At 37.1% G+C, this 25,714-nt stretch overlaps 1 protein-coding gene across 11 annotated transcripts in view; it reads right to left on the reverse strand.

Annotated features, from left to right (window-relative positions):
• The window catches only part of dock3 (dedicator of cytokinesis 3), a 276,148-nt gene that overhangs the window by 56,820 nt on the left and 193,614 nt on the right, over positions 1 to 25,714 (reverse strand). For all 11 annotated transcript variants that reach the window (XR_010896060.1, XM_067395896.1, XM_067395895.1 and 8 more), the window contains 3 exons: positions 20,020 to 20,101; positions 19,833 to 19,893; positions 15,591 to 15,738 (listed from right to left, as the gene is read on the reverse strand). Coding sequence is in view for 10 of the 11 variants with exons in the window: in XM_067395896.1 (XP_067251997.1) it covers positions 15,591 to 15,738; positions 19,833 to 19,893; positions 20,020 to 20,101 (291 nt within the window). In the remaining variant the exon portion in view is untranslated. The remainder of the gene's footprint in view (positions 1 to 15,590; positions 15,739 to 19,832; positions 19,894 to 20,019; positions 20,102 to 25,714) is intronic.

Here is a 25,714-nt window from a genome sequence, read left to right on the forward strand (position 1 = left end):
ACTGTGGGCCTTATCATACACCTGGTGCAATGCAGCTGCATGTGCTACGCAAGTGTTTTTTGCTAGGTTCAGCCCAACAGAATCACCATTTTCATGTCCAGCACCATGTTGTTTAAATAGCAAATGCATTTGCGCGGCCCATTTGTACACCCATGGGCGTGCTGGTCTGAAAACAAGGTGTGTGTTGTTGGCGCATTGTTATTTTGAGGCAACTGAAATAGACTGCGTCATTGACCAACTGAAACCTGGTCTAAAGTCAATGGCGCAATATTTGTTGTGTTATGTAAAGAGTGCGTTCATAATATGCGCCTATATGTGGGTGCACAACATGCATACGCTCTGTTTATTACACACACACAGGGACAAGCATCAGTACACAAACATGCCAAATTTTAAAAATAAAAGGATTACAATGTAAAAGATTATTACTGTGTGCATAAAGATAAAAATGCTTTGGTGAAATCTGGCTTGTCCAGTAGATGGTCTGCTCACACGCTTTAACCTTGCGCAAAAGCAGATCTGTTTCCTCGCTAGAAGAGCGTTCAGTTTATCCGCTTGCAAATTCCGTCATGTAAATAGCGAGTCCACCATGGTGCGAGAGCAACAGGCTTTTAAAGGGAATGGGAGATGAAACTCTGATTGGTTTATTGCACGTTACACCCAAAACATACCAATTACTTATTAAGAGAATAGAGACAACCCTTTTAGATCACGTGCCGGGAGCGCCAACCATATTTCCCATCCTTAAACTAGCAAAAGTGGATTTGGACACACCCTAAGTGCACTTGCGGCATGCGTGTTAGACCATGCGCTGAGAACGTTAAAATAGGGCCCTGTATGTTAATGTGACGAATTTCCGAGTAGAACAGGATTTACACTGAGAAAAAAAAAGAGAGAAAAAAAAAATCATTGTGGGACTTTTGCCGTTACTTTTCAGAATGACACAGGAATATGACAAACGTGAAATCTATTTTGAATAATAATTAAAAAAAAAAAACAACTTAAAATTTAGCAGTTTATTAGATATTTTAGATATTGTTCTATGTGTAGGTTATTAAATATAATACAAATAGGAAATTAATAATATAATTCATTTAAAAAGTTTTGTGCAATTTTTATTTATTTATTTTTTTTTATTTTTTTTTTGCCATTGGTGTTAGAAAGATTGTACTAGAATTAGATTAAAATATAAAATAAAATAAAATATGATTAGAATGACCCTGGTGCTATAAAGGTTTAGGTTGTATCCAGTGTCTTTTTCTATAGAAAAGGGGGATATCTTTGACTTTGAGAGTACAATAACCTACAATCAAGACAATTAACTCCAACTGGCACAGCTGCATTAGCATTTGCATGCTGCATTTGTCAATTGCCACTTTGAACGATAGGCTGGTGGGTGAAAGACACAAGCAGTCAAGTACAGCCAAGGGTTAAGAGTCATCACACAATGAAGCAAATCACGACACTCTACTGCTTAAAAGTAGAGAAGTGTGGAGCTCCCAGGAGAGGGAAAAGAGCCATATGCTACGTTCCAGCATCAGAAGCTGCTAAATCGCTGTGGGCTAGCTGATGGAGCTTCGAGAACAGCAGTTTCTGGCCTGAGGGGAAGTGATATCATTAATGCCTGATCTAGAAGTGACTAAACCCGCCATGGCAGCTGAAAAGGGACTTCCGTGCTATGCTAATGCTAGGGTTTGTGGTGGCATAGCGGGCAGATGCTTTGTGGAAACTCCCACAGAGTCCATCTGGTTGGCTGTCATGGCGACTGGCTCCAAGGGCGTCTAGGGTGGTTCTGGTCTGTTGCTCGCAGGGTCACAACGGCATTACACCAACACAGGCTGTTTGATGGAAAGTGCTATGTTACAGAACATAAAGGGATATCTCATGCAAATCTGATTGGCTCAACTGTTAGCCTGGTGTGCCATGCCGTTATGAACCCAGCAGTCAACCACTAGATGTCCCCAGAAACAAGCACAGCCTGAACACACACTTCCATGATGAGACCCTCAAAAACATGCATGCAAATCTATCTATCTATCTATCTATCTATCTATCTATCTATCTATCTATCTATCTATCTATCTATCTATCTATCTATCTATCTATCTATCTATCTATCTATCTATCTATCTATCTATCTATCTATCTATCTATCTATCTATCTATCTAGTGCTTAAAAAACCCAATCCAATAATCTGATAATGAAAATTATGCATTATATTAGCACATTTTATACATACAAAACAATAATTACTAGAAATAATCTCATCTCATTCAAAAAGATCTCACCCCTCACGCACAATGGACGATTAATATGTTTTATTGATGGAGAACAGCCAGAGGTTCATCACGACAATGCGACTAATGCATCCCCGCAGCACCAAGAGAAACAGCTTGTGAAAACAGACAGATTCTTCACTTCAATGTTACTATATTTCTCACAGTTTCACAGACACTGATGACTTAATATCACATGATTGCTTGTCATTTTGATTGCTGGGGTATCCAAACAAATCTTGCCCCCTTTTTCCATCTTTGTCCAAATATACACCTTTATTTTTTTCTTCTTTGATTTCTCTTTCTTTTACCAGTTCTGTCAGTTCCCCAGCCAATAAAACAGAGGAGGCTTTCTGCACGGTTGCACACAGAGGTAATGAAAGTCTGTGATGGAGATAGCTAGAGGACTCAACCACGTGTCACCGTCCACAGGGGAAGGGTTTTAGAGAGAGCTTCACAGCAGAAATAATGTATGATGTATCTTTTCTGTAATAAACAACAGCAAATGTAGGCTGCAGCTATTGTTGCTAATTATTAACTGTAGCAAATATAATTAAAAATGTAGCCAATTATTAGCATATTTCCCAAAAAAAAAAAAAAAAATAGTATGCTGCCTACATTGACAACTACCATCTTTGACAGCATACTAACTGAAATGGAACATCATGACTGACTGAATTGGAACATTCACAATTAATTCCAATAGAGTGTGAGGTTAGCATGTCACTATGCTAATAGCGCAATACTCTAGTAAGCATAACAATACACAGCGCATATAAGTATTGGATGAAATATAAATTATAAAAGCATACTATTTGAAATTATTGACTGAATTAGAATGTTCACAAATCATTCCAATAAATTATGATGTAAGCATGTTGCTACGCTAATAGCGTAATACTCTAGTAAGCATAATACACTGTGCATTGGATGAAATACAAAATATAAAAGCATTCTATCAAATGAAACCTCATGAGAGACTGAATTAGAATGTTCCCAATTTGTTCCAATACAGTTTCATGTTAGCATGTTGCGATGCTAATAGCACAACAATTAAGTGAGCATAACAAAACAGCACATAAATATTGGATGAAATAGGGGTGTCACTAGATCTCGCGAGACTAATATGTGACAAGATTTCTCGTCGAGGCGAAAAGTAGTCTTGTGATGTTGCTATGACAGAGTGTTAGGAGGATTAGGAAAGAATATGCCACTGCTACGTTTACATTATGCCTCCACTGTCGTTTTGTTTTGTATTTAAATTAAAACATTTAATTCAGTTGGATAACGGTTGCCACCGCTCCATATTTATAGAGTTACGCGCGATCGTGAAAGTAAACGCGAGCACACATTCAAACGCGATTCCAATACCCCGCATTTTGAAAGCGGCTCCCTGATGAACGTAGGGCTGGACAATAATTCAATATCAATATATATCGCGATATAATTCTTTTCGATAACGGTGATATGATTTTTAAACACATTTCCGGTATTTCGATATACATTACAGCATTTCTCACTGACTTGAGGCGCAGCGGTTAGAAAGAGCAGAACAAGATTGGCTATTTGCGTGATGACGTACACCACAGAGACACGCTGCCATCAGCGTATCTATTGGTTAATATGGTTTGTTTAAAATAGCAACGTGGAAAACAGACAGAGTTCAGATAATGTATGTTTCAGTCGATGGATACACAAAACGTTACAACAACGATAATCAAAAAGCGTGGACAAAACAGTCACCCTTTGTAAAATGTTAACAGCTAACGTTAGTGCCGTATGCTCTAATGTCCAGTCATTTACGCCTTCATCACCCGGGTGTTGATAGCGCGCGAACGCAGGTGAGACCTGAACAGCACACATTGCTATCTGTGTTTAAACTAAACTCCGTTAAGCCTTGCTGATTTAAACCTTCAAGAACAAGTCGCGAAAGAGAGAGAACTCGCACGCGCTGTGAGAAGATTTGTGTGCGCTCATCCGAAGCGCGCACACGCTTATTTCAGACAGCGCGCAAATACTGAGTTCTCTTTCAAGTCTTGCGCTTCGACGGCCACATTCATACAAAAAATGATGTCAACATGCCCGTCTTGTCGAGTATCCTAGCAAACATAGTCAGTTATGTCTTAAGTGAACGTATAACAGTCGAGAAAGACAGCGCATGTGTAACAGTATATGTACTGGTTGTCTTAAAGGGAAAAAAAACTATTCCTGCTGCCTGTTTTTAATGTTAAATCAAATAACAAAGAAATCACTCACTGATCTTGACTAAATAGTTTTTGTAACTTCAATAATGATTCATCTTATATACAGTAAAGATAATATGCAGTGTTATTTTATATTTGATTACTTTATCCATTTTCTGTACCTGAAAACGTCTCGGTTACTTATGTAACCTTAGTTCCCTGAAGAGGGAACGAGACGTTGCGTCGAGATATTGACGCTTTGGGAACGCAACGCGTGATGTCGTCATGAAGCACATGTGAAATCCGTCCAATGGTGTGACGAGACGTCAGAGGCGGGTGACGTCACGACCAGGAAACTATAAAGCACACTCAAACAAAGCAGCGCTAGCTTCAAGAGTCTGAAGTAGTCGCTGACAAGCATGCAGGAAGTATGGCAGGGCGACGCAACGTCTCGTTCCCTCTTCAGGGAACTAAGGTTACATAAGTAACCGAGACGTTCCCTTTCAAGGGAACTCGCGTTGCGTCGAGATATTGACGCTTTGGGAACGTATATACCCACGCAGCCATATTGACCAATGCCTGTCTAATGTGACTCGTCAGCACTAGACAGAACCCTGGCCCCAGGAGTGGAGCCAAGGTCAAGGTCATAAAACCTGACGAATGTATGTGGTGAGGACCAGCCTGCCGCATCACAAACATCTTGTAAGGATACTCCTGAAAGCAGAGCCTTAGAAGCCGCCATACTCCTAGTGGAGTGGGCCCGGACTGCCAAAGGGGAAGGAAGCCCGGCCGACTCATACGCAAGTGAGATAGCCTCAACTACCCACTTACTCATTCTCTGCTTAGACGCCGGGGCCCCAACACTAGGGGACCCAAAACATACGAACAACTGCTCTGACTTACGCCCCAGGGCAGTTCTGTGTACATAAGTGTCTAATGCCCGAACAGGACAAAGCAGATTGAAGCGTTCCTGGTCTGAATCCCTAAAAGGGGGAGGACAGAAGGCTTGCAGTACAATGGGTCTAGCCACATTAGTGGGGACCTTAGGGACGTACCCAGGTCTGGGATAAAGGAAAGCTTTAACCATACCAGGTGCAAATTCCAAGCACGACGGAGACACCGAAAGAGCTTGCAAATCCCCAATTCTCTTGAGAGAAGAAATAGCGAGGAGGAAAAGAGTTTTTAAAGTGACAAACTTAATTGGCACCTCCTCAATAGGCTCAAAGGGAGCTAGGGAAAGGCCCTGGAGCACCACGGCCAAATCCCACGCCGGAACCCTCGAGCGTACCGCAGGCCTCAGCCTCAGAGTGCCACGAAGGAAGCGGGTGATCAGAGGGTCCCTCCCCAGGGATACCCCAGCCAAAGGTACATGGTAAGCCGCAATGGCCGCCACATAAACTTTAAGGGTGGAGGGAGATAACCCTGCAGAGAACTTCTCCTGCAAAAATTCGAGAACTGAACCAACAGGACAGATAACTGGGTCCAACTGACGAACAGTACACCAAGCAGTGAAAAGCTTCCATTTCAGCGCATATAACTTCCTCGTGGAGGGAGCCCTAGAATGAAGAATGGTACTAACAACCTCGGCTGAAAGACCAGAGTCTATGAGCTGAGCCCCCTCAGAGGCCAAGCCCACAGGCTCCAAAGTTCTGGGCGAGGGTGAAATATTGAGCCCCCCGCCTGAGACAGGAGATCCCTCCTGATCGGAATCTTCCAAGGAGAGCCGTCGAGAAGGGATATTAGGTCTGAGAACCATACTCTGCCCGGCCAACAAGGGGCTATCAAGATGAGCCGGACCTGGTCCTGGCGAACTCTTTCTAGGACTCCCGGGAGCAGAGCGATCGGGGGAAAAGCGTACAGACGAAGCCTCGGCCACGTCTGTACCATGGCATCCAGCCCTAGAGGAGCTGGATGCGTGAGGGAGAACCAGAGCGGACAGTGAGACGTCTCCCGAGACGCAAACAAGTCCACCTGAGCCTTTCCAAATACCCCCCAAATTTGTTCCACCACCTGGGGATGGAGCCTCCATTCCCCCGGCCTCAGCCCCTGCCTCGACAGGACATAGCATCTTGCGACGACAAGGAGCTCCCAACACCGGGCCTTGGGATAGAAACCAGGGTTTCTTCCACATGTCGAGGGCACGTAAGCATCGCCGCGTGACCTTGATCATGCGAAAAGGATTCCCCCTCGGAGAGAACCCCCTGGTTCTGAGCCACCACTGTAGGGGTCTCATGTACAGCAGGCCAAACGGAATCACGTTGGACGCTGCTGCCATCAGCCCCAATAGTCTCTGAAACTGTTTCACAGTGAGTGACTGGCCTAGCTTCATTCGGTTTACGGTACAAAGGATCGATTCTATACGAGCAGGCGAAAGACGCGCCTGCATCGTTACTGAGTCCCAAACCACACCCAAAAAAGTGGTCCTCTGAACCGGAGAGAGCACACTCTTTTTGGCGTTTAACCTGAGCCCCAACTTTCCCATGTGAGCGAGGACGACATCTCGATGCCGAATCGCTAACTGCTGTGATTGCGCTAATATTAGCCAATCGTCGATATAGTTGAGGATGCGAATTCCCTGAAGACGAAGAGGTGCCAGGGCTGCATCCATACATTTGGTGAAAGTGCGGGGTGAAAGTGCTAGGCCGAACGGAAGAACCCGATACTGGTAAGCTTTGCCCCCAAAAGCGAACCTTAGGAACTTCCAGTGATGTGGAAGGATGGAGATGTGGAAGTACGCGTCTTTGAGATCGATCGTGACAAACCAGTCCTCGGACCTGATTTGTGACACGATTTGTCGTAAAGTCAACATTTTGAATTTGAGCTTCATCACTGACTGGTTCAGCAGACGCAGATCCAAAATGGGACGCAACCCCCCATCCTTTTTTGGAACTATGAAGTACCGGCTGTAAAAGCCGCTCTCTCTGTTGGCTGGGAGTACATATTCTATGGCCCCCTTTTCCAAGAGAGTCTTTACTTCCTGCTCCATAACCAGAGCCTGCTCGGGACCCACTACTGTGGGAAGGACCCCCATAAACCTGGGCGGGCGAGACCCGAACTGAATGGCATAACCTATTTCGATTGTACGCAGGACCCATTGAGAAATATTTGGCAGTAGTTTCCACGCTGTCAGATATTCTACTAAGGGAACCAGTCTCTCGAGACTGGCCTCTGGTGTAATTTGAACAATCAATTCGGTGCCCTGAAGCGGCGCACCGGCAGGGGGCACCAGAATTGACTGTTCTGAGACCCTCCTCAGAGGGAGCGAGCACCCCAGTGCCGCTACGTTTCCGGGCGGACACATGGATAAATGCTCGCTGGGAACCACTGCGCCCTGAAACACACGAGGTGGCAGGGTTAGCAGAACGGCCCCCTGAGGGCACTGAAGGGAACTGGGCACTGTAGGAGGAGGTGTACACCATTTCCCTCCAGAGGGGGCTGCCCTCAGAGTCCTGATACTCGTGGCGTCAGGACTTCTTCGCCGCAGCCTTCTTGGCGATAATGACATTCCTCAGATCTGTCCTACCCCTTGAAGGCTGCGGCTGAGCACGACCACCCGACCCCCCGTATCTTTGAGGAGGAGCGCGGGTAGTGACGCTCTGTTTTTGAGTGGCACGGTGTTGCTGTGAGGAGCTGGCTTTTGATGTTTGGGGCTGCTGGTGTTGCTGAGCAGCCCCGGGGATATGAGATCTACGGGGGAGGAGCTTTTGGAACGCCGCCGCTTGCTTATTAGCTTCCTGAAACCTCTCGACGACAGTGTTGACGGCGTCGCCGAAAAGGCCAGGGGGCGCAAGTGGGGCGTCCAGAAGGAAGTTTTTATCTTTATCCTTGATGGAACTAAGATTCAGCCATAGGTGTCTCTCCGTGGCCACTAGAGCTGCCATAGCGCGGCCTACAGATTTGGCCGTTTCTTTGGTGGCACGGAGAGATAAATCTGCAGCCCGACGTAGCTCATCGACTACGTCGGGCGAAATGCCCCCGTTCTCATCAATATCCCCCAATAATTCAGCCTGGTAGGCTTGCAGCACGCCCATGGTGTGAAGACATGCTGCCGCCTGACCAGAAGCTGTATAAGCTTTGCCCACCAAACCAGATGTGACTCTGACTGGTTTAGTGGGCAGCGTCGGGCCTTTAGGGACGATGCTGACTGTGGAGAAAGATAGCTCGCGAGCGTCTCCTCCACTTTAGGCATCGCCCCATAACCGTGCTCTTTAAGCCCCGTTATCGATGCATAGTGCGTGGTCTGAGCACTATGCACACGATACGAGGCTGGTTTCTTCCAAGATCTCGACACCTCGGTGTGGAGATCTGGAAAAAACGGGAGACCCCGACGCGGAGGCTGTGCTCGCGAGGGCAGGAAGCGTTCATCTAATTTGCTTTTGGGACGAACGTCCTGCCTTTCTGCTGGCCAGTCAAGATTTAATCTAGCAACAGCGCGAGTAACAACCTCCACCAACTCCTCATAAGCCGGAGAGTGGGATGGCGAGTCCACACTCTCCGCTGCATCGATGCTCTCCACATCCAACTCCTCAGAGCTGTACGCTTCGAGCACCGGTGCCTGATCCAGTGTGGAAGGAACCGCAGGGCGTGCTTCCAAACACTGAGAAAAGGCACTAGATCTATCAGGTAAAGGCTGAGATAAGGCAGCGCCCGTCTCAAACCCCTCTGATAAATCCATTTGCGATCCCCAAGATCTAGATCGACGCTGTGCCTCGGCAACAGCGGGACCCGAACCCTGAGGACCGCGAGCCTGAGCGCCCTCCTCAAAGAGTGCCAGGCGGGAGCGGAGCGTCCGTAAAGGAAGCAGCTCACAATGCTCACAGCCAGCACCCTCGAGTGCTGACCGTGCATGCTCCGCTCCCAAACAAGCAACACAAAGACCATGTGTGTCCCCACTCGTAATAAAACGTGGGCAGGGATGAACACACGGTCTGAACTGCTGATCCGCCATAATATATAGATATATAGAGAGTCACAAACACCACCAAATAAGACAAACGAGTCACATAAAGCGCTACTGAAGACACAGAAGCTAGCGCTGCTTTGTTTGAGTGTGCTTTATAGTTTCCTGGTCGTGACGTCACCCGCCTCTGACGTCTCATCACACCATTGGACGGATTTCACATGTGCTTCATGACGACATCACGCGTTGCGTTCCCAAAGCGTCAATATCTCGACGCAACGCGAGTTCCCTTGAAAGGGAACTACTGTTACATACCTGAAAAACCTGAAAAGCACTGTTTATTTTATTTGAATATTTGCTTTATTGTACTTATTTGTGATGTTTCTTGTAGTTTGATTGTTTGTTCTTATTTTCTTTATTTTTATTTGACAGTAGTCCTATTTTTAGGGTCACGGTTTCGGTGCGGTACAGACATCCATTGTGGCCGTTCTTGGCAGTTTTTCTGAGGCTATTATATAGTTCATATCGATATCGGAATTATATCGTATCGACCGAAATTTAGAATTATATCGTGATATAAATTTTGGCCATATCGTCCAGCCCTAGATGAACGCAAATATCTCTCAATATGAAAGCTATTTTAGGCTGGGCAGTGTAGTTGTAACCATCTCTTAGCTCTGAATCAGAGAAAACTTTGGTCTTATTTGCACTTTGAATATAGAGAGAGTGTGATTATGGTTGCACTTATTGTAAAGCGTTACCATAAAAAATTAATAACAGTTTTCTCTTAATCGTATTAAGCACAAACAGTAAGGTTTCATTTGTTAACATTAGTTAATGCACTGTGAACTATCATGAACTAACAATGAATGACTATTTTTATTAACTAACATAAACAAAGATTAATAAATACTGTAGCAAATATATTGCTCATTGTTAGTTGATGTTGGTTAATTCATTAATGTTAATAAATGAGACCTTATTGTAAAGTGTTGCCATTTTTATTTATACTGTTTTTATTTCTATGATCAGTTTGTGGAAAGGAGTTCAGTTAAGAGGTCAAGAGTTGTAGAAGCTCATAAATCATGTACAGTAAGGTCTGAAGAGACTGAAATCATACAGGACAGAAGTCAGTCAAAACCTTTTACAGTGCTTGAGTATTGTTGTCTTTTACTGCATATGATAACTCATACTCAGAAAGTAGAACTGAAATGACATTCATTACAAGATGATTAGTTAAAACATTTCAAATACACCTGCAGATTATTTTTTCTAGTCATGTATTTCGCCATTGAGGATTTATTAAAAATAGTGAGTAAAAATCTTCTCGTCTCGTGAACTCAATCTCGAGTCTCGTCTCGTCTCGTGAGATACCTGTCTCGTCACACCCCTTGGATGAAATGTAAAATACAACTACAGTGTACCTATATTGAATGAAACAAGTATAGTTTGGGATTTTTCTTAAACCGTCTACTAACTTTAATGATTTCTTTCTTTTAAATTTGACTACCTTATGAAAAAGCCTCAATGACATAAGCATGTCTATGACGCTTTAAAATGCTGTATACTGTAAGTAGGCAGCATCTTTAGATTTGGAACAGAGCTGTTCTGGCATGCAAATCTTACATCATTTATCAAGATGCAATGACAAATCTGAGTTTGAGAAAACATCCTGTCAGTCATGAAGCAAATATGTTCCTCTGATCCGTACACTGCATAGTGTACATCAATTTTACATGAATTTGTGTTTACAATGTTCAGCTTTGCAAATCTCAAATGGTGCTACAATAATTCTCAGTTCTATTTGGAACAGAGAAGTTAATATATTCCTGAGTGGTTTTAATCCATCAGCGTTCAAGTGTTTGACTGTAGATTTAATAAGACAAGCGAGCGATTTTTCATTCATGGTTTAATATACAGTTGTGCTCAAAGTTATTCATGCCCTTGGTAAATATGACCAAAGAAGGCTGTGAAAATAAATCTTAATCCTTTTGATCTTTTATTTAAAAAAATGTACAAAAATCTAACCTTTCATTGGAGAATAAGAATTGTATATGCTTTTTTTTGTGTATATGCTCACAAGTAACCATACCCTTTTATTCAATACTTTTTGCAACCTCATTTAGCCAAGATAACAGCTCTGAGTCTTCACCTATAATGCCTGATAAGTTTGGAGAACACCTGACAAGAGATCAGAGACCATTCCTTCACACAGAATCACTCCAGACTCTTCACATTACCAGCTCCATGTTGGTGCTACTCGTCAGTGACCCATTTTGAGTTGATTTTGATGTTTGTCTTGGATCATTGTCCTGATAGATGATCCAACCATGCCTATTATATGATTTCTAGTCAGGTTTTGATTTTTTATCTGTTGGTATTTGATAGAATCCATGATGCCATGTATCTGAACAAGAAAAACTGATCGCTGGCAGAATATACTGCTGTAACAATAAACATCCAGCAGTATATTTCATTTTACACATGGGGTCCTTTTTTATCCCTGTGTGCATCAAACCCATCTTGAGTGTTTACTTTTTTTTTTTTTTTTTTTTTCTCTCCAGTTACTTTTAAGTGTCAGTTACTTTTCAGACGTTATATGGTCAAGATGGGTTTAGTGCAAACAGGGATGAAAAAATATGTTGGGGGCCTAATTTTCTGCCAGAGATCCTGGACATCTTGTTCAGATACATGGCATCATGGATTCTATCAAATACCAACAGATAAACAAAACCTGACTGTCCCTGCTAGAATCATATAGTGGGCCAAGGCTGGATCTTCCAATAGGACAACGATCCAAAAACAAACATGGGTAACTGAACACAAAACCAAGCTTCTGCCATAGTCATCCCAGTCCCCTGACCTGAACCCTATAGAAAATTGAAGAGGAAAAGTCCCAACATGGACCTGGGAATTTAAAGGGTCTGGAGAGGGTATGATTAATTGTGAGCAATGTGTATTAGAGAAAAACTTTAATTTCATAATGAGATTCTCCCCGCCACCCCCTTCCCATTTAAAATTCTTATTATCCAATGAAAGGTTATATATTTTTTGTAATTTTTTTAAATAAATTAATGATGTAGATTTATTTTCACAGCCTTTTTTTTTTTTTTTTTTTTTTTTTTTACCAAGGGTATGAATAATAGCTTGTTTGCAATCATGTGATTCTGATGACGTGATGAATTCAGATGGAGGGCAGAAAGTGAAAAGCAGAATGGACAAGATGGAGGAAAGTCCTAAATGTACTGGTTTAAACACTATTACAAGAGAAGTATAAACAGAAAATCACAACATATGTTGGGCTTGATCCTCACATTATAAAAAGGAGCAATAGTTCTACTGAATTGGAATATTTGCCTGTCATCTAAACAACTTCTCCAGTGCCCGGTTGCGTAAAGCACCTCAAGTTTTTCCCTTAAGTATGAGACATAAAGCGTGATTTCTCCTTACCTGTTGGAATGTCTATATTATATGCAGTGTTGGGTGTAAGTCGTAACTGCAATTAAATTACTTATCCAAAGAAAAAGTAAAGTAAGGGATTACTGTTCATTTTTAGGTAATTTAATTACAGTTACTTATAATGTACTTTTAAGTACATACTGTTACATACTGTAAATTAGTTCAACAGTTAAATCAATATTGAATTTAAAATTTGTCGTCTAAAGGTAAAAGTGAACGCTGCCTCTTTAAAATCGATAGTTGTAGTGCAATTGCGCGTGAGTTTGCAACTTTGCACCAGTTCGCTGTGTAGTCGCTGTCTGAAGATGTTGGCAGAAGCGAGTGGCTGTTTTGCAGAATGGAAATATTCCAATTACTTCACTTTTTTGACACAGGTAGGCAAGAACATTACGGTAAAACGTAAGCTATGTCCTAGGGAGAAAAAACTACTCGCGCACTTTCTGAGAGACTGTCTTCAGTCAGTGCGCTCTCGACCAAAGCGCGCACACATAGCCGCCTCTCTCTCGTGTCAGATTTTCGAGGTTTATTACATATAAATGTTCAAATACACACACAGTTATGTCAAAATGCCCGTCTTGGTGTAGATTCGCGTGGGTTCGCGTTATGTGAATGTGAAGAGCATGTGTAAAAGCATATTCTCCGTCCATTAGGTCTTAGTGACAGCAGCCTTTAAAACATGCTACTGTCTACTATTGGCTGTCTGTATTATAAATGATAATCAAACAACAAAATAAAAGCTTTAATAAGGATTCATCTATTTTTAATTTATATAGTTATGACTATGCAGAGTTATTTTATATTTGATTATTCAATTTCTGTGGTAATTTCACTTGCTACTATTAGACCTACCTGACTTTGGAATCGAGTACTGTGCACTTCTGGTGGTATTGGTACCAACTACTACATTTTTGGTATTGTTACATCTCTATTTGTTACTAAAGATTTTTAAGTATTATAGTATGGTTTAATGAAGCTAAAATGTTTTAAAAAGCTATAAAAGGCTAAACTATTCCATGTTTGACTCATATTTAAATTATTGAAAGAGTTTCCTTTCTATTGTCTATCCAGTCAAGGTTTATAGGGATTTTAAGAAGTAATAAGTAATGAGTTAAATTACTTATTGAGTAATTAAATTACTTTTCAGACAGAATAATTAGAAAAGTATTTTAAATACAACATTGATGATGTAATTAGTAATTAATAACTTTTTTGAAGTAACTTACCCAACACAGATTATGTGTCTATATAACTTAAGGGTGTTGCACATAAAGTCTTTGATATGTTTCATGGCAGCGATGCAGGTTTTGCCGTTATAAAGTTCAATTGTTGCCATGCACACGTCATTTGCCATGCAAGTTGTATTAACTTTTGACAAAGTGGTCACTGCACACACAAGCATTATCCAACTCGCCTCCTCCCGACCGCAGACGCAGAATTACAAGCCACTTTTTCCTGCGTTTTTCAGTCAATTTCTTACATTTTTCCCCCTGATGAACAACAACGTTTTTGTACATGATAAAAGCTCATTGTAGTTTCTTGGTTTGATTGATTAGAGCAATCATAAACAACACAAAACATACATGATTTCACATATGCAGGGTTTTTTGGCCTAAAAAAAAAGTTATCTGAAAATTATTTTTCTTCAAACTAACAATATACCTGCAAACTCAAAAGAGGTTAAAAAGGTGACGTGTACAGATTAAATTGTTTGGGGGGTCTGGGGGCATCATATATATATATATATATATATATATATATATATATATATATATATATATATATATATATATATATATATATATATATATATATATATTTATTTTTATTTATTTATTTTTTATTTATTTATTTTTTCGATCGTTGTGAGGTTTATTGTAATGCTTGCCTGGATTCAACTTCTCGCGTCGACTTCGCAGATATCAACAGTGCAACGGGGTTGTAGGTTGTCAGGTTGAGGTCACAAATGGGTTTGAATTTGTGTGATGTGTCGATTGCACGAGTAGAATGCGTTTCATACAAGATCTGGCAACTGGACAACCTTGGAATAATATAATTATTTGATTATTCTTATAACGAGGTTTGAGCCATACAAATTACGGGAGTTTCCTGGGAGAAATAGCAAAACGGAAGGGGGGAGGGAGATGGGCGTGAAATACTGGAGACTTCCGGCAAAAACAGGAGTGTTGACACAGGTAGGTAGGCTATGTGGTCGGTTCATGTGCTCTCTGCGTGAACTGAAGCGCTACAGCAATTAGTCGCTCAGAGCGCCAAGAAAGATCGCGACAGCTCGAGAGACGTCCAGGTCTCACTCCAGTGTATGGGAAAATAGTCAGTCACTCCTTGTGTTTGATGAATAACAGGTGAGCCAAGGGATAGCACAAAATTACACAAATCTCAAATTATTATGCAATAGTCTAATGTGTGTATGAAGTGAATGAGTGTAAACTGAGCTCAGTGAAAATCAAATAGCCGCGCTCAGAAATCAGAGCTTTGACAAAATTAGTCTAATACATCAATAAAATACTGCATCATAAATATTTTCTACTATTTGATATGTATTTAAATGTTTAAACCTTGCGAGATGATAGATGATATGAAACACAAATGTGTGAAAACTATGAAATGAGCAGCAATTCATAAATCAAATACTTTATGAACCAATCAAAATCAGAATCAAAAACTTTAAGACCTGAGTTCCCCAGTCTTTCTTTTCAATTTAATTGATAAATCAAGCAGATAAATGGCTCCAAAGTGCATTAGAAGAGACTTACGTGTAAACTTTGAGCACAAAGTCTTTCTCCTCTTTGAGTTCAGAGATGGTTTGGAGGACATCGCTCATGGCTAGCACTGCACATCCATATGGTCGACGGTACTGGACGTGAGGGGGTCCTTTCTTCGAGTCGTTTAACAGCATTCGACCTGAACAAAAGTGCATACATTGTCAGAAATGTACATCCTACCATCTGAATGAACTACACAAATCTTGTTCAGTGGAAAATTTACATTTCAAATGACAATCGCAAATGTCTTAAAATTTATATTTTTTGTATATCAGACAGTCATCGCTACCAATTAGATACAAAATGTTTAATGCAAGAAGTCAAATACATAAAAAAAAAATTGTTAAAATAAAATAAATTAAAATAATCAATGCATCTTTTATTTAAGAGGTTTTTTTTTGTTTGTTTGTTTTAATAAGGTTATTTATTATGGTTAATGTTTAAAAATTTAGTTAAGTATAACAATAAAATAATAAATCATGTATAATTTGACAGGTTTTGTTTAAAAAAAAAAACAGTATTTTACACTGATATTTAATAATTTTATAGGCACCAATATAACAATACATATTAATAAACAGTAATATTCACATATATTTATTACTAAAACATGAAAAATGTAACAACTGTTTATTCAACTGTTTATTTAAATAATGTTTAAAAATCTAGTTAAATATAACAATAAAATAATAAATCACCTTTTATATGTAATTTTACATATGAATTATTCAGAACTTAACAGTATTTTTTAATCAGGCTATTTAATCATTTTATTAGGGCTGTCAAAATGAACGCATGTGATTAATTTTTTGTCAGTTTAACGCGTTAAACAAGTTTTTTTCCCGGCACTTTTTTCTAGTGTTACAATATATGACGACACTATCATTCATTCAAGTGCTATTAAACCATTCAAGCACAATAAGACACAAAACAGCACTCAAATCTGCACTGGTGCGCTGTCTGTGTGAAGTGGATCTCTGTGAACAAACACCTGAAACCGGACAAAAACACACAAAATTATGTGTGCCCGTTATTGGCAAGTATTCTCGTAAGCAGAGACTTAAATTAGTTAAAAAGTGTTAAATGAATGTAGAGTTCATTAGAGAAAATTGGATGCGTGTCAGATCTGATTCATGTGTGTCACGTCGTAAAGTGGCAGTGGCCTAATAAATCTGCTGCTCTCTTTCATTAATGTTAATCAAAGAACAAAAGACAAAGAAAAAAAAAATCAATCGCTGTTCTTGGCTAAATCACTTTTGTAGCTTTAATAAGTATTCAATTTATAATTTATGCAGTGAAGACTGAGCAGTGTTTATTAACTGTACAGATTATTCAGAAAATTATTCAGTTTCTGTAAATTTACCTGTTAGATGTGCTTGAAAATCGTAAAGAACGGTTTACCAGGTTACACGGGTCAAAAACAATGAAAACAATAACTATGTGCATTTTGGCAGGGCATGTAAAAATCTGAATCAGTCTGATTAGGCCAGGAGAAAAAACCCTTAGCGATGAGCCCTGATATATTAAAGGCAGAGCTAAATGTCACATTTATTACAAAGGGTTTATTTGAAACATTTTTTAAGTTCACTTAAATTAAAAGTTATATTTTTTAAAGCCTATGAAATGTTTAAAAATAATGGCTTTCAATTATACTGTAATGTTGAATGGTTATAATTAATGGCTAAAATTGAGGGGGGGGGGGGGGGGGCATATAGAGACATCAGTATCAGTACTGGTATCAGTGATACTGGCCTTCATTCATAGTGCTTAGTAAAAAGATGCCATTAAACAAATATTTCAAATATACTGTCTTTATGTTGTTTCTACATTATTTTGGAGATTCAATGTGAACGTATTACAAAATAAATATAATAAAAAATATTAAAAACATTAATCTTAGGTGTGATTAATAGTGATTAGTTACAGAAAAAAGTAGGATTAATTAGTTGTTGTTTTTTTAAATCGATTGATTAACACATTTAACACACCCGCCCCATGCCAACCCAAAGCTACGTATTTCATCTTACATTTCATAAAGTTGGTTGGGTGACTAATATGAAGCAGTACAACAACTCACTGTGTGATGGAGCCTGTAGAATGCAGTTAGAATCACCCTAAAATTCAAGACATTTCTGCAAAAATGATCCTGTATGAGTTTTTCTTCTCATATGATATCATATGATATAGTCAAGCAATATCACACAAGAATGTTTTTTGTCCAGATTATTACGAGTGCAAATGTGATACTGATTTTATAGTAAATATTATTAAGTTATTATTGTTTTACATTTTAGACACAATAGCATCAGTTTTAGATCAATTTTGCATACAAAAATATTACCTATAAAGCCAGAGCACAACTGTTGTGCATCTCAACACTGTTTCCTCTCTGAATAAATCAGCTGAAACAATGGCCCATTTATAAAAAGAGTCATTTACTTCATTCCTAAATGAATCAGCTGTTTGAATGAATTGAATAAATGAACAACTAAATGACTTGCTCATTAAGACATTTACCACCAGCTACTGGTAGTTTTAGTTGTTATTTAGAGTATCATTTCATTCATTCATTCATTCATTCATTCATTCATTCATTCATTCATTCATTCATTCATTCATTCATTCAGTCATAAAAAAAAAATCCATAAAAAAAAAAAAAAAAAAAAACAACACTAAAAGGAGAGTTTACATCAAAATGAAAATTCTGTAATAATTTACTCGCCCTCATTGTTTCAAACCTGTATGACTTTCTTTCTTTTGCAGGACATATAATATATTTTGAAGAATGTTTGTAACCAAACTGTTTTGGTTACCAGTGACTTCCATTCTATGAAAATAATAATAATAATAATAATAATAATAATAATAATAATACATACATACATACATACATACATACATACATACATAAATGAATAAATAAATAAATAAATAAATAAAAATACTGAGAAATTAGTTTTTTTGTATTTTGAAGAATGTTGCTAACCAAACTGTTTTGGTTACCAGTGACTTCCATTCTATGAAAATAATAAAATAAAATAAAATAAAATAAAATAAAATAAAATAAAATAAAATAAAATAAAATAAAATAAAATAAAATAAAATAAAATAAAATAAAATAAAATAAAATAAAATAAAATAAAATAAAATAAAATAAAATAAAATAAAATACTGAGAAATTTGTTTTTTTTTTGTATTTTGAAGAATGTTGTTAACCAAACTGTTCTGGTTACCATTGACTTTCATTGTATGAATAATAATAAATAATTAATAAATACTGAGACATTTGTCAAATTATTTTCTAAATGATGACAGTAAATGATGACAGAATGTTCCTTTTTGGGTGAACTATCCCATTAATACCCATTTAAAATGCATGGCATTATTTATGCAATTGTAACTGCAGTGTAAATGCATTCATGGCACCTCTGAACTGTAATAAACAGTCTGTAAATATATCTAAATACCAATTCAGATGCAGCTTCTGGGAGAGAAAAAAACAAAAACAAAACATGGCTGTTGTTCAGGAGCTAAAAGTGTATGTGTAAATTTAATGTGCGATTAATTTGCGACTAAATTTGCTATTAATTAGATGTATTAATCGGCACATCATGTAATTAATTTGATTAAAAAATGTAATCGCTTGACATCCCTAATAATAATACATTATAATGAACAGTGATATTTACTGTACATCCATATATTTTGTGGCCTTTATTTTTTAAGGCTATTTAATAATTGTTATATGCATCAATATAATAATACATTTTTATAATAAATCTTTTTTTTATACAAATGAATCATTAAATTAATTCATTAATTGAAATGGAAAGAAATTGAATCACATTTACTACTCTCATAATTTTGCAAAACTAATTCAAACAAATTTCAAACACTTCCATTCCTAATCGTGACAATATGTAAAGATAACTGAAGTTTCCGCAATGCTCACAAATGAGGTTAAAATGGTCATTCAGTGTCATTTCCATTTTGAGAGCAGCAGGAAGTTTTGTCTCATTTGGGGGGAGGTTGAATGGTCTGTTCGAACCACCCGTCCCTTTTTAAAAAGGAATGGAACTTGCAACGCCACACTTATGTAACCACTCTAGAGATGCAATTGCTGGCAGAAATGCAATGCCTTGTGGCAACTGAGGCACATTTGGCTCCAAATGAAGGAAATTGATAGAAGAAGAGACAGAAAGGGAAAGACGTTAAATGAGACGGGACACTCACCCGTCCTGATGACTTGGGACACAATGTACAGATCTCTCTTCATGTCCTTGTTGCTTAGGTCCTGTGAGAAAATAAATGAAGCAATTCAGCATCTTTTTTATAAAAGTTAGTACCTATTTTTATATGAAATTAGTATGTACCTTTTAGCCATAGCAATACCAATGCTGTTTATTAAATGTGTTCCTACCGTAAATAGTGCGCAGAGGCGGTCAACCTTCTCTGGGTTTTTTGGGCCACCATTTTTGTTGAGTCTCACCATAAACTTTTCACTGGAGGAATAAAAAGAAAAAGTTGATTCTATAAAAGTTCACATGAGCAAGTTGTCATTTAAAAGACCCAAGTTGTCTGACCCAGATTTTATCAATTTGTTTACACGATAACGATGTACTAAAAACTGAAAAGTTATTAATTCGCGTTTTTCCGTGTGCAGACGACAAGGTTGTCAAAATGATCCCCATTCACACGGATCTGTGAAAACTATTAAAAACGCTTTTATTATTCATGCCAGTCCAGTAGTTGGTGATGTCACTTTGTAAAGAAACACTTTAGACTGAACACGTAATACATGTGCGCATAACGTTTAAAAATTTGCATTTTTGTTGTATACATGGAGACAATGACAGTATCGTTTTCAGAAACTTGAACTTTGAAACCTGTTTGAAACATTTGGAGTGTACATGCATGTGTGTGTATTTATATATACAGTACATGCACAGTACACACACATATACTATGTAAACAAACTTTTATTTTGGATGCGATTAATCGCTTGACAGCACTGAAACTAACTAAAACAAAATCTTAAATAATAATAATTAAAAAAAAAAAGTGCATAACGAAATGACTAAAATAAACTAAAACTAACACGAAAATTAAAAATATGAAAGCTAATTCAAAATATTAACTCTTTCTCCGCCATTGACGGAATTTTCTGGCTTTCCGTGCTTTTACTGTTATACATCTTCTGAAAGAGTACAGACTCTCTGAATCAAAACACAGGTGAAAAAGAAGCAGAAACCAGCGATAGCATATGTAAAATAACGCGATCATCAGCATTAAGCAGCATACAAAACTGCCCGAATTAAATGTCGACTCAGGAAGAGTCTATAGGACTATGCAAGTTTTGGGGGTGTTGATGAACTCAATCCACTCATCTGTGTTTTCATCATCATTCTGAATCTGATCCAGATGTAGTCTTTAACAAAAACATGATTTAAAAAAAAAAAAAAAAAAAAAAAAAAACGCTGGTGGGGAAATAGTTAATAAAACTATAATTAAACTAAAATAAAAACTAAAAAACAATGCCACTAATGTGTAAAGAACACTTTTATTTAATCAAAAATAAATATAATAAAAATTAGTGACAAATAAATAGCAATTCATGCTAAAAAGTGTACAAAAAAAAAAAAAAATAATAATAATAATAATAATAATAAAAATAATAATCCACAAATAACACTGGTTATTTAATTATTTTTTAAAGGCTAGTTAAATATAACAACACAATAATAAATATCCTTTAATTTGACAAATGTGTAAATTATTCAAAACTGTTTATTTAATTATTTATTGGAGTGTTATTTATAGAATATGCTATTATAAAAAAAGTAACTAAATCACTTTACAAAATGACAAATAAATAGGCATTTTTAATACTGCTTATTTAATTCATGTTTATAAATGTAGATAAATATAACAAGAAATAAATATTTTTAAATGCAACATTTAAATTGCTTTATTAGAAAGTTCACAAGTTGAACTTTTAACTGTATTTAAATCTAGTTATAAAACATTTGAAATATGTCTATTTAATCACATTACTTTTTCTGAATGAATACAGTGATAATTGACTCCATTTTATTTTATTAACAACTTAACAGTTGACAGGACTATTAAATATTTTTTTTCACAAACAAATTAAATATTTTAATATAAAGGAGCACTTGTGGCTCCTTATTGCAACACATCTGTATTTCATCAATTTAAGAAGCAGACCTTTCTGAATTATTCCAGACCCCGTACAGGAAAGATGTGGGCATACACTGAGAAAGTTAATAAAGTGAGTTTCCAGTAGATGAAGTGAATTGACTGTGCTGTAATTAGATCATAGGAAACAGAGCCGCACGCTTCCTGCCTGCTCTGATAGAACATAATGGAGTCTGTGGCACCAGAGAGATGGATACGAATACAATACTTGCATACCGCCACATCTGTATGAAAGGTGCTGCCTGGATATTTTTACTGAAGGACAGATGCCACCTTTTTGTCATTTCTGAGAGACAAAACCGACTCTCAGATGAACAGCATTATGAGAAGCCAATTAGTGCTTCTGTAAGTGGCAAAACATTATGATTATAGGTGGTTAACCAATTCTATCCATCCATCCATCCATCCATCCATCCATCCATCCATCCATCCATCCATCCATCCATCCATCCTTCCATCCATCAGAAAATAACGTGAAGCCCTAATGACTGTCTGAGTGCCAGCAAACTCTGAAATGTTATTTTTGAGATCTTAATTAGACATTAATTCTAATATATTAATATCAAATATTTATTTTAATTAAATTAAAGTCAAATAAAGTGGTTTATTTGAATTTACTTTTGAATTAATAAATTGATAGTTTTATATATATATATATATATATATATATATATATATATATAAATTGGATCAAATCCGAATGACATCAAATCAGATAGATGAGTTTATTTACATTTTTATTTTTGAATTAATATATATATATATATATATATATATATATATATATATATATATATATATATATATATATAAATATAAATTGGATCAAATCCGAATTACATCAAATCAGATAGATGAGTTTATTTACATTTTTATTTTTGAATTAATATATATATATATATATATAAAATATATATATATAATTCATTTATAAATACATATTTTTTATTATTATTAAATAATATACAATCAAAGTGGTTTATTTATTTATTTTTTAAAACTAATTGATAATTCCTTGATTTTATGGAAAAGAGCATGAACCTACTGCAAAGTATCTCTTTTTGTATAATGAATGAATTATTTTCCTTGTTATTTCTAAATGAATAAATCTATAATTAATTTCTTCATTTTAAGGAAAAAGGGAGCATGAACATTCTGCAAACTAACTCTTCTTATGTTCCATGTGAGCACGCAAGGCGAACTGGATTTTGAACAACACAAGGGTGAGTAAATAATTGCAGAATTTTCATTTTTGGGTGAAATAATTTGTTAAGCATTCTACATATCAAATAAACATGTGTTTATTTGATGTTGAAATGTTCATGCAGTGAAATACTGAAATGCTGGCAATGGCATCATTGGAAAAAAACGTGAAGCCCTAATGACTGTCTGAGTGCCAACAAACTCTGAAATGTTATTTTTGAGATCTTAATTAGATATTAATTCATGATTTCAAGCCAGTTCTCCTTGCAGAGAATTCTCCACTTGGCACATCCGATCCACAGGAACCAGTCCTCATGCATAACAAATACACAGCATCAAGATGAAAACTCAGATCAAAATATCTCAATGCTACTTCTGCTGTTAGCACGAGTATTAAGTCTTCAGTTTCTTGGTCGCGATACAGGCTTTGTGAGGGAACATGTATTTTCGTCATGCACAAACAAATGTGTGGAATATATTCGGTGTATATTCTACAATGTGTTTTAGTGCAGAGATTGCAGGTTGTAAATGATCACTGATATGTCTGTCAAGCACATGCATGCAGTTAAATTAGACTATAGTCTAAAGACTCAAGTTCTGTCAGTGAGTCCATGCTGAACTACCGAGCTGAAACAGGAGTGGAAAACCACGTAAAATTGCAGTGACAACTTCAGTGACCCTAATAAAATGGGGGTTGCTGCGTTGCTCGCTTCCCATGTATAATTTATTCAAAATTTGAATAGCTGTTTTGTTTTTCATGCAGCTAAAAGGACCAATGTGAAGTTTAGGCATTGGAATTACTGATGTAGAAAACAGCAAAAAAATGAATTCAGGAACACAGTCTCAGTTTGTTTAGGATGTCTAGCCAGATGAAGTATACAACAATTATTTAAATAAATGAATGAATGAATAAATAAATAAATAAATAAAGTTTTACATCCAAAGATTACATATAATATTACTGTATTTTTTAAGCAGTCTTTTATTATTTTTTATGTATTTTTATATTGTAATAATTTCACAAATTAATGTATAAACAACATAAAAACAGTATATTTGAAATATTTGATCTAACAGGTAGGAAATATACAGAAACTGTATAAAGTTCACAGTTCACTTTAAATATAGATTAATCCTTACTAAAGCTACAAAAGTAAGAGTTAATGTGCAAAATTATTTGCCAATGGGGTAAGAAAAATATTCTTGTTTCTGTTTGAAATCTTGTTTTTTGTTTCTGTCCCAAACAGAAAAGATTATTTTCTTACCCCATTGGCAGATAATTTAGCTTGTTTTAAGCAAAAACACACATCAAAAAGTATAGTGATTTAAGATTTTTTAGATATTTAAATACTAAGAAAAGCCTTTTTTGTTGCTGTTCCATAAGAACCACATGCTGGTAGAGAGTGAATTTGCATGTTTTTTTTGTTTTGTTTGTTTGTTTTTGGGTCCTCTCAGGGTTTCTTGTATGTATGGAGGGGGGGCTTCATGGACAAAAGGTTGGGAACCACTGTACTAATGTAGTCAAAAGAGTTATTACTGAGATGGTACTGGCATTTTAAAAAAATATGACGTTTTGAGCGCTGTTGAGTGGATTCGTAAACACCTCTGATTGGCCATTGTGTTCACGCGCTCATCAGATATGTCTGTGATTGGTTTCAATGATCACGCTTCAAAAACATGTTGTAAATAGACATCAATGAAGCTCTTCACCGAGCATTTACACAGATACACACAGGAGCGTTTGAAAGCAGGTGTCTATCAGCAGACCGGTCCACTGATAGACGCCTGCTTTCAAACGCTCCTACTTTCACATTCAAACACTTCTGTGTGCTTTCAAATGCTCCCGTGTGTTGATCACTGTAGCCAATTACAGACATAATGTTGAGTGCCTGAACACAATAGCCAATCAGAGGCGTTTACAAATCTGCTCAACAGCGATCAAAGTTTCAGTACCGACTTGGTATCAAAGTCGGTACTTTTGACAACACTAATATCTTCCCCATAAAATTGTTCTAAAATGTTACTAACGACATATTTCTGCCTTGTGATTTGAACTAAATCCACATTGGATTGGATTTATTACAAACACTCAATGGTGATTGATAGTAACTTTTAAGTAAAAGTGTTGTATTAATCTCATAAATTGTCATGTGTAGCTTGAAGCTATTTTAGCTATAATTTATCTGTTACCCATATACAATTATATGTCATTATATCACATAAGTTCATAAGAACATGTTTTGTTTTAGAAATAGATTTTTAATTATAGTAATATAATTTATTTTAGGATCAGAGGGATGTGGGTTGGCAAGCTATGTAATGCCAGACTAAAGTAATGCCAAAACTTACACAACGGTGTTCAGATCGTCTTTTCTCCTGAAAAAAATCAATGTAATGGCAATATTTCCATCCGCTGAATGTAAGCTTTTCCATATTACAAGCTTGCCTGCTACACTGGTGAAATCATGTGTCTGTGCAAATCGTGAAAATTACGAAAATAAATCTAGGAAATTTTGGATTGTTGGATTTCAAATCAGTAGGGGTTAAGGCATCAAAAATAACTAAGTAATGAGATGTTTTATGCACTGATAAAAACAACTTGTAGGATTTACTTGATAAAATCATTGTAACAATTTGCACTCAGATTTTCTAAGTAAATTTTACTGCTGTGATATCAAGTACAATTTACTTGC

Source organism: Chanodichthys erythropterus, chromosome 10, assembly GCF_024489055.1.
Source record: "Chanodichthys erythropterus isolate Z2021 chromosome 10, ASM2448905v1, whole genome shotgun sequence".
Lineage (NCBI taxonomy): Eukaryota > Metazoa > Chordata > Actinopteri > Cypriniformes > Xenocyprididae > Chanodichthys > Chanodichthys erythropterus.